Source organism: Amphiura filiformis, chromosome 16 (genome assembly GCF_039555335.1).
Source record: "Amphiura filiformis chromosome 16, Afil_fr2py, whole genome shotgun sequence".
NCBI classification, from domain to species: domain Eukaryota; kingdom Metazoa; phylum Echinodermata; class Ophiuroidea; order Amphilepidida; family Amphiuridae; genus Amphiura; species Amphiura filiformis.
In genome coordinates this window covers 62,074,619-62,084,679 of record NC_092643.1, presented here as the reverse complement: position 1 = coordinate 62,084,679, position 10,061 = coordinate 62,074,619, and the positions used below count along the sequence as shown (strand labels likewise).

The following is a 10,061-nucleotide window of genomic DNA, read 5'->3' as shown; positions in this document are numbered from 1 at the left end:
GACGAAGGTTTGCTATGTTCAAGGCTCCCTATGTCCAAGGTACATATAATTCGACATTGCGAGCCCTATTTTATATTCAATATAGCGAATCTTCGACACAGCAAACCTTTAATAGATTGTATATTCGACATAGTGAATCCTGTTTTTCTGGGCCTTCATACCAAGCCTTGGGGTTATGTCATATTCGACATAACGAACCCTCTGGTATAGAAAAGTATAATATAAAACCTTCGACATAGGAAACCTTCGCGACATAGCGAACCTTCGATACAGCGCATAGGTATAAGCGCACACTATGCTATTTTTTTCTGATATCCAAACCGCTGGAGTAATAAAACTCAAAATTTGTAAACATGTTGTTTTAATGGTAGGTCGCAATGTAAGATAAACACAAATCGTACCACCCGCCTTTAATAGGCCCCAATTGCAATATACGTCAAAGTTGTCCTGACCATACGCTGCGGCAAAATACCTGTCACAACGGGGAAAAAGTCGCGGCACAAACTCGGTTTATTGCATTACCGCAAGCTGAGGCAAACATTTTAGTCTCAGCTGCAAGACAATCTCTATTCGATTTGTGTTATCCAATACATTTGTATGCGTTAATGGTTAGCAGCTCTTGAATTTAATGGTAGACGAGGTATTGTTGGTCGAAGCAGCCAAAAGAAATCGATTTTCATTATCGAAATCAATATATCATTGAAAAAAATACTTTGAAAACTTGCTTGATTTATTGCTCTAAATGAAGTGTTGTTGTTTCAACCCTCTTTACAGCATAACGCAAGAACCACTGGGCCTACATAAGTTTATCTGTGATAATTGATTTCTTCTACACACTCGCTATGAAATGACCAATACAATTTTTGCCAAAGCTCACTACCATTCGCAAGATGCTGTGAACTACCAAATCGCAACAGTTTAAAATAGTTGCTAACCTTAAACTAACCGAAATGGCTGATTTTGGACCGGGAAATTAGTCTGATAGCTGCATAATTATATCGATTTGGTGGTATCTGATTTGATTTTGAAACTATGTAATAGTAGTAACCCAGCAAACACAAAAACGTTTTAAAAACGTTTTAAATAAGTTATATTTTGGCTTTTGGTTTAGGTAAAAACGTTTTAATAACATTAAAATGTCGGGTTATATAAAGGTCATGATAACGTTTTAAAACGTTTTGTATGAAAACACACTACAACAATATTTTTAAATGTTTTCAAAAAATGTTATTGTAAACTATTTTTGCAAATATTTTTGCCAAATATTGTGTCAATACTTAAATAACATTATGTTAAAATATTTGAATCTAGCAAACACAGAAATGTTCTTAAAATGTTTTTTTAAAACCTTTTAATAACATTTAAATGTCGGGTTATATAAAGGTCATGAAAACGTTTTTAAAACGTTATTGAAAATATTTTGGGCAAACATTTTTCGCAAAATATTTTTCAACTCCCAAAGTAACATTCTGTTTAGAATGTTTTGTATCAAGTTTTCAAGAATGTTTTTGGAATGAAAAACGTTTTATACCTTTTATATAACCCGACATTTAAACGTTTTCTGTAAATCATTTTGTTTGCTGAGCAGTAGATTATCAAAAATGTTTTTTTAGGTTATGAAAACGTTTTATACTCTTAATATACCCTTTATATAACCCGACATTTAAACGTGTTCTGACAACCTTTTATAACCTTTTGCGAATGATGTCGAAAACGTTTTGTGTTTGCTGGGAAGTTACCATAGTTTATAAGCTTTTATAGTCATGAATGTACGAAAGCGTCTAAGTGCCACGACTTGGCAAGATAATTATCTTTTGGTGTGCTGATAATAAGTTGACATGGCAAGATAATTTATATCTTGCAAAGTCGTGGAACTTAGACGCTTCCGTATGGATGAATTAAGCTTTAACGATTTGTTTGCACTGTACAGCAGTTGTGGTTGTTCAAATCCTCATGCAACATGTAACATGTTCCACTCACCAAGTAAGTGGCAGTCAGTGTGTGTCGTCTATCGGAGATAGCATTGTGTATGGCTGATAGTCATATGCGTATCCTTTCACAGACTAAATGACTTTTTTTAATCACACGAAATCCCATTCAATCATTAATTTAATAGCAACGTTTGCACAGTATTGTTGTGGGACCTGACAGCACATCAGACATACCAAATTGTATTCTGAATACAAGGAATGACCTTCTTTATATTTTTGATATTTTAACAGTCCTCGAAGTAAACTTTATAAATCCAATGGTATGTACTTAAAGTGTATGTAGTTGGGAGGATACGCCGCCCATCATTTGTAAATTGTTTATTTTTCGTATTTTAAGATATACAATAAGCCCAAAAAAAAAAAATTAAGGTACCAGTTATGTTTACCCCTTGTATATCCTAAACAAAGACAGATATGTCATAATTGGCAGCCAATAGCTGTATCTTTTAGCTCGAATTTAAGACCTCATTTGTTGAAATTGTTCAAGAAATAAAGATATGACGATCCAAAAACCCAAGGAAGATGCAATGTAAAAGTTGCAGTTTGCTCCATTGCGTGCCCTATTGATGTGCACACAATGCGTTCACGAACAAGAGAACAAGCGCCGTGCTTCCATTGATTAACACATTAACATTAGCGTCGTGCTTTCATTGATTAGAACACAAAAGTGCAACTTTTGATTTCGTTTCTTTATTAGGTTTTAGACCACCGTTTCTTTAATTTTCTACCAATTTCAGCAAATGAGGTCTTAAATCAGAGCTAGAGAGTACAGGTATTGGCTGCCTGGTTTAATTTTGACACATTTGTCTTTATAATACAGGGGTGAACACAACTGGTACCTTAATTTTTTGGCTTACTGTATAGTTTTTTCCGAAAAGACCTAACATTTTTAGGTCTTTAATAATGACAAACTCAGACAATCTTTCAGAAATTTTTTTTATTACAAACATGCCGCACCATACAAGATTTGCATCATAACACAATGTGGCTTTAATTATCATGTGCATCGAGTTGTTTTACATACGAATAACGACACTAGTGGCCGATTGGTCCAATTACATTTGTACAATTGTTTACATTTAAATACAAGAACATTAATCTGATCATGTTTTAAAAGCATTAAAATGCTTTTTGTGCTTATGGAATTGACCTTTTCGGTAAATCCATAGCATTTGCGAGTACACCTGCGATGTCGTCATTTGACGTCACGCCGATCTACGCCGATGCGCACATCGTTTAGCGAACATCGTTACTGCGCATTGCAAATCGGTGTGAGGTCAAATGACGACATGTGAGGTGTACTCGCAAAGACTTAGGGATTCACCTAAAAGGTCAATGGTTTCATTCAAGTCTTTGATTTACAAGTTGTAACTCACAAACAAAGAAAAATTAAGCCTTTTCGTAAAGTTGATGTGATGTGACTTATTGTACCATTCATGGTACTGATCATGCCGATTCGCTTCTTGTGGCAGACCATGACTCAATCATTCTGTCACTATCTTAAAGCCATATTGTAAAATTTGCTGAGGAGGACGCCCTCAATATTTTTCATATTCTGTTTTTTACACGATTGTAATAATGTACTTTATTAAACTAACATGCCTTGCAAAATAACAGACTTTAGGTGCTGTAGTTTTATCAAAATCCGAGATTTTGAATAAAGCGCAGGAACCGTCGTGTAAATATTAGTCGAACGCGTACACGATGTTCATAACACAGTACGTACATGGCGTGCGGGACGCTTATACACACATCACATGACCGTGCCGTAGCACGACCGACGTAGTGATACGTATTGGCGACATCGGCGTTGGTTGTAAATTCCAATTTTCTTTGCTTTACCTCAGTTCTTCGGCTCAAAACTGAAAGGGGATATGTCAGGCTTACATTTGATGGAAAACAAATACTGATCTATTTTTCATGGAAATGTTACAATATGGCTTAATATACTTTTGTTTTAGCAGGCCGATCAGGGCCTTTCGATTACATTTCGATCATCCCGCGCTATTTTCTGTTCAATGGACTAGCACAAGAATTTCGAACTTATGTGAACTTTTGCGTCAGCGAAATGTAAACTCCGGGCTATTGTTTGGAGTAGGTATCTGTTCCAGAAAAATCCATCACTAATATTTTTGGATTAAAAATTATTGTCCGAAAAAATATAACGAAAGAGAAACGAAAACTAATTCAAACACAATCTATTGAACAAGATACATTAGATCGGAGAATTACATGAAAATGAACCAAGAAACACATCTTGACTATAAGTATTATTGGTCGATGCAGCCAAAAATATCGACTTTCATTGTCTAAATCAATATATTGTTGAAAAATAACACCTTGATGTTGTGCAGAAGTTCAGTTTAAAAATCATATACTAACTTAAATTATTGATGTTAATGAGTTAATGTTACGTTTAACGAAGGTGATGTGGTTTCAGCCCTTCAAGAACCACAGGACCTACAAATGTATGTCTGTGATATTTAAATCCTTTTACCATGTTTACACACTTGCTAAAAATGGTCAATGCAATTTTTGCCAAAGCTCACTCGCGGGATGCTGCCAACCACCAAATCGCAACAGTTGAAAATAGTTACTAACTTTAATATAAGATTGTATTATCAGTTTCAAACTATTTACCCACACATATAATAAGGTGCAGTAATTAATTGTTGGATTAAAGGTGCATTGCCTGATTGGTAACCTCCGCTGCCATATTTTCAAAATGGAGATGTTAGTACCATCTGAAAATGATATTTTCTCAAGCTCACAACTCATACAATACATACAAGCACACACCCCGCACATCCATACAAGCACCACTACCCACACACACACCCTCCTCACCAGGCACTCTTACACATCTACATACACACCCCATACATTCGTATTCTCTTATATAATATTATTCAGCCAGAGGAACAGCTAATCCAGGGCTCGCCGCAAATTAACACTGCCTCAAGTGGGAAACTATTTATTTATCTTCTGGAGTTGTCATGAATTTCATTGAGGAGGAAACCGCTTAGTATACACCTTACCTCTCAAAGAAAGAATATTTTGGGATCAGTGGATGAGATGGGATGAGATGAGATGAGATGAGATTATAGTTTCTTCAGCTGAGGATATTTATCTGTACAACTGTTGGCTTGATTTGACACACTATTTTAGGTGCTGCTGACGGTGAAATAATTATGAGCCTCCCGGGTGAGGGGGGAGGGGGATTTCCAAACGGCCTGCCAAAAATCGCGTTTACCCTCATAATTATTGCACAGCCCCTTACCCAAATAACATTAACATGACCATCTGAATATCACCATGGTAACATGTCAAATATGTCGAATAAATGACTTAATTTATTCGAATCAACATTAAATATTACGCTATTTACAAACTCATTGAAATAGTCCTGTATTACCATCGTTTTAGTTGCAAAAAGTGATAATAACTCATTCAACCCTGCTACGACAAAAATGCATCCAGCATGACACTTGTTAGCAACTGTCAACATTTTTACAATCAATTGCCTCAGCAGTCACCTCCTGGAAAGCTGTACTGAATAGGGTTATTTGATGTATTCCCCATCTGGGTCATGTAACACTGAGAGACAGGGACAGTTCTCAAAATCGGACAATGCAGGTATTAACTTCCATTAATATCTAATTGTTCATCGCAACACACATGATTGATATGATATGTAAATGGGCGGAGCTCTGCAAGTAGGTTTCCTGTGGTAAGATATTGTCATGCAATCAACGGTCCTTGGTTTTCAAGTTGTGCAGAGTTGAGTAAAGGCAGGAATGTACATACACACACACTCTGGGTTAAACTTTAACCCAGAATTTCAAGACCACTTAATTATCATGTTTTTCATTTGCAAAAACAAAACAAAAAACTATTTAGCCAATCATAGTTATATAATAATGACAATTATGCTTTGATGGATATGCTAACATTATCATTGCGAGATATCGTCAATTTCTTATTTTCATGAATCGATGGGCTTCTCATTGATTCTTTACCAGCCGTTGATCTAAACTGATGTACAAAACTTGCAGGTTCTGGGATATATTTCCATTGTCCTTTAAGAATATACGAAAATACTTCCCTAAATCCAGGATGTTTTAGTCCGTAGATTACTGGATTTACGGCTGAGTTGGAAAGAGCTAACAGTCCAGTCCAATGTCTGGCGGTTTTTAAGGAATCAATAGCGATGGATATGGTAAATGGACCAAGACAAACTAAGAAAGCTACCACGACGTACATAAGATTTTTAGTAATCTGTATTTGTTGTGAATCTGGTGGTTTCACGCCTTCTCGTCTTAAAGACACTCCAGTACTCTTTCGACGCATGTTGATGATCTTCTGATGTCGGCGGACGTACAAAAAAATCTTCGTATAACAAAATATTACGATGATAAGCGGTATAGGGTATATAAGCGCGGCACATACAGCTGTGTAGAGAGAACTATACCGATTTGTTTCATCTGAAGCACAAGTTTTCAAATCATACGAATATCCAATGCGACCGATACCAAAACATGGTGGTATAATTACGACACAAAAACAGTACAGCCATCCAATGGTAAGCATTATGACGATATTTCGAACAGAGTAAATTTTTTGATATGTTCGTAATAGGAACATGATTTTGAGATACCGATTTATGGCAATCAGAGCTAAGTCTACAACAGTAAAGCAGAGACAAACCAATGATATTCCCGATGATAATGTGCATATCCATTCTGGCAAAGGCCATCCATCCATAGACCACAGTCCAATGGCATCCCAAGGTTGAAATAAACACGAAAGTAAATCAGCTATAGCAAGATGTGCCACAAACACGTTAGTTGTTGTTCGCAGTTTTTTCGACAGAATCACAGCAAATATAGTCAAACTGTTCCCAAGAAATCCGAAAATGCAAACTAGAAGAACACATATACCAATAACAATCCTCTGGGCAAAAGTGATATCGTGAGGTTCTGGTGTAATTGTTCCATTATATATAAAGGTATCCATTGTGGAGGTCACCATATAAGAAAGATCGTCTGCGTCTGCCATTTTCGCGCCTTGCTTTATCCTCAGTAGTATTCTATAATGAAGTAGGTTGAGGAACTTTCTACCGATACCAAACAATCACCGGATGTATCTGACAGTAACTTCTGCCAGTAGGTCAAGAACGACTTCCGTTAGGAACACTCTGTCAGCTTGTGTGTACACCCTGTAGATATTACCTGTGATTATAAATGAAAAGGAAATATTATAAGTTATTTTGAGTAAAAGTGTTATGTAGCTTGTTGATTTAAAAGGCGATAGATTTGACCACAGATACCACTCAGAGTAAGTGGTACTCTTAATATAATTATAAGTATTAAAATACTATTATATTTATATTAAAACTTACACTTCAGTTGATTTCATAATTGATTTTATTGACGTGTTCATTTTAAAAGCTTAATTGAACATATTGAATTGAAAGGTCAAAGTCTTGCCTTCTAACATCAGATCAATGACTGCACGAGCTCATAAGTAAACAAAAGGAAGACCACACTCTAAATTTTGCAACGGTTAATGTAGTTGTGAACAAATGGTTGAACCGTTTGTTGCACTCTCTTGATGCTACGTACTTTGAATAAACCTGTGTACATGCAGTGCTTATATGATATAATTATATTTAATTGGATTTATATTGTCATATAGACACTGTATGTACACATGTTTATTCAAAGTATGTAGCATCAAGACAGTGCAACAAACGTTTCAACCATTTGTTAACAAATTAACTACCTTATCCGCTGCAATATTTAGAGTGGAGTAACGTATGAAGAGAAGACGGAGAGAAAATTTGAGAAGATGACTCATTTCGTTTAGCTTTTAGCACATCATTGGAATAAGCGGTTTGAGGATTAGATGTTTGATTGCATTGGTCACATGTGCGTTACATATTATTTCAAGTTATTTTGTAAAACAAAATGAAATGAATTAAAGTTTTAACTTCAACACTACACTATTTTTCGCTCACCTGGAACGTTTTCACTAGTCCGACAAGCATCTTTAGCAGATGGTGATGCTGTGATGATATCTTGTCTACAATCAGGATATCTCTCACTGGTGACGTCATTATGATCACCATCTGCTGAAGACGCTAGTAGGACTCGTGAAAACGTTCCAGGTGAGCGAAAAAATAGTGTAGTGCTGAAATTAAAAATTAAAAACTACGTATGAATATCCACGCGTACAAAATGAAATGATTTGAAATAGTGGTATACTTCAGGCACTCCTGTATGTACAATGTACAGTGTACATATTCTGTAATTTTTAAAGTATGCAAATACATGCAAATGTTTTTGTGTGTGCACCCGCCTCCTGTTTCTCTCTATATTTATAATTGCCTAATTACTTTTTTGTTCTTACGCTTCATCTTGTATACAGACACATATAGATGTCGATTATTGTATTACATAAAAATGCGTTAGTTGAATCAACACATCTCTGAAATATCATAGTGTTATTTTAATAGCATCAGATGGAAAATTACGCTCAAGTTGGATTAGATGGCCGAACAATACAAATATGATCAATGGCATTTTTATATCACTATACCCTATATAAACAAGCCAAATGCTCTCTCGTTTTCCCGGGCCGTTTCCATGGTTTCCCTTTCCGCAAAGCCCTAGATCAGTATTTTGCTAAGTCATGTACTTCATAATAAAAAATAAAAATAAGATCAACCAATTTTAGACTATCCGTTCATTAAGCGGGTCATTAACCTGAAGAACGTTTATATTTCTCGACGCTGCTGTTATTTTAAGCATCAGTGTACCGGCAAATGTAAATCACAAACAATCAGTGCATGAGCTTTGGAATTTGAATTACAGACCTAAATTCATAGCTATATCTGAATCAATTACCCTACTAGAACTCGCGTTTCATTGTCGATCTCTGATACCGTCTATTATACGCATATTCTATTAAACATAATGTTTCACGTCTTGAGTAAGGAAAATAAAGTCACACTTTCTTCAAAAGTCAATTTCATGAATGTATGCCCACGCGCACAGCGTATGCCTCGGGTCTTCAAAACGGCAAATGTATACAGGGATACTTCGTATTTTGTGTAAGGGGGTACTACACCCCTGGCCAATTTTATGCCTATTTTTGCATTTTGTCTCAAAATTTATAGCACATTGGTGACAAGTAAGATATGTATATTATAGGGGCAAGGACTACAACTACTGTGCTGAAAATTCAGCAACTCAAAGCAAGTAGTTATTGATTTATTGATCAAATATTGGTTTTCCTCATTTTTGACTGTAACCCCACAACTGTTGTCTGTGCTGAAATAAAATGTACAGTGCAGTAGTTGTAGTCCTTGCCCCTATAATATACATATCTTGTCTCCAATGCGCTATAATTTTAAAGAAAAATGCAAAAATGGGCAAATTTGGGCAGGGGTGTAGCACCCCCTTAAGTCATTTTTTTACTTCACTACAGGTCACTGATTCCATAAAAATTCCAATATAATTTTACAAATAGCCGAGATATAACGGACAATTACATAAAAGTATGACTGTTTGAATTTATTGAATTCATCCGGGATGTTTTGTTGCACAAATTATTCTTGTTTGTCAATTATTCAGTTTACACACAACACCGTAAGTATGATTTGGCATTTTTAATATTCATCCTTCCACACAATCATTCCCCCCAAATGTTGACACCTGTATGGAGATTTTAGCCTAAAATTGCCTATTTTTGCGCATTTATTCCACTTTTGCATCATATTTCACCAGTTTTACTTTATGGTAAAATTTTTCGCGAGCTTCACGCGCATTGGTACCAAAACCTTTTTCTGTCGTCAAAAGGTGCTGGCCTTTTGATACTTCAAGAAATTGTTTCCCTCTCCCCCCTCCCCCACCCGTAGCCTCGTACCAAACCATCAATGGCATGCACATTTTGATTAAAAGATATTAAAAATATAGTACTTTCTGCTCAATTCATGATATAAACATGTACATTCTTCCGGTATGTTGTTTTATGGTTTACTGCTGCTGCAGCTGCTGCTGTTGTTTG

The 10,061-nt window shown here is 35.8% G+C and overlaps 1 protein-coding gene across 1 annotated transcript; it reads right to left on the bottom strand.

Annotated features, from left to right (window-relative positions):
• Positions 1-2,913: 2,913 nt before the first annotated feature.
• On the bottom strand, positions 2,914-7,147 carry LOC140136312 (melatonin receptor type 1B-B-like). Its single transcript, XM_072158037.1, has one exon. The coding sequence runs from the start codon at positions 7,047-7,049 to the stop codon at positions 5,919-5,921; it is 1,131 nt and encodes a 376-aa protein (XP_072014138.1). The 5' UTR covers positions 7,050-7,147; the 3' UTR covers positions 2,914-5,918.
• Between the last annotated feature and the right edge of the window lie 2,914 nt (positions 7,148-10,061).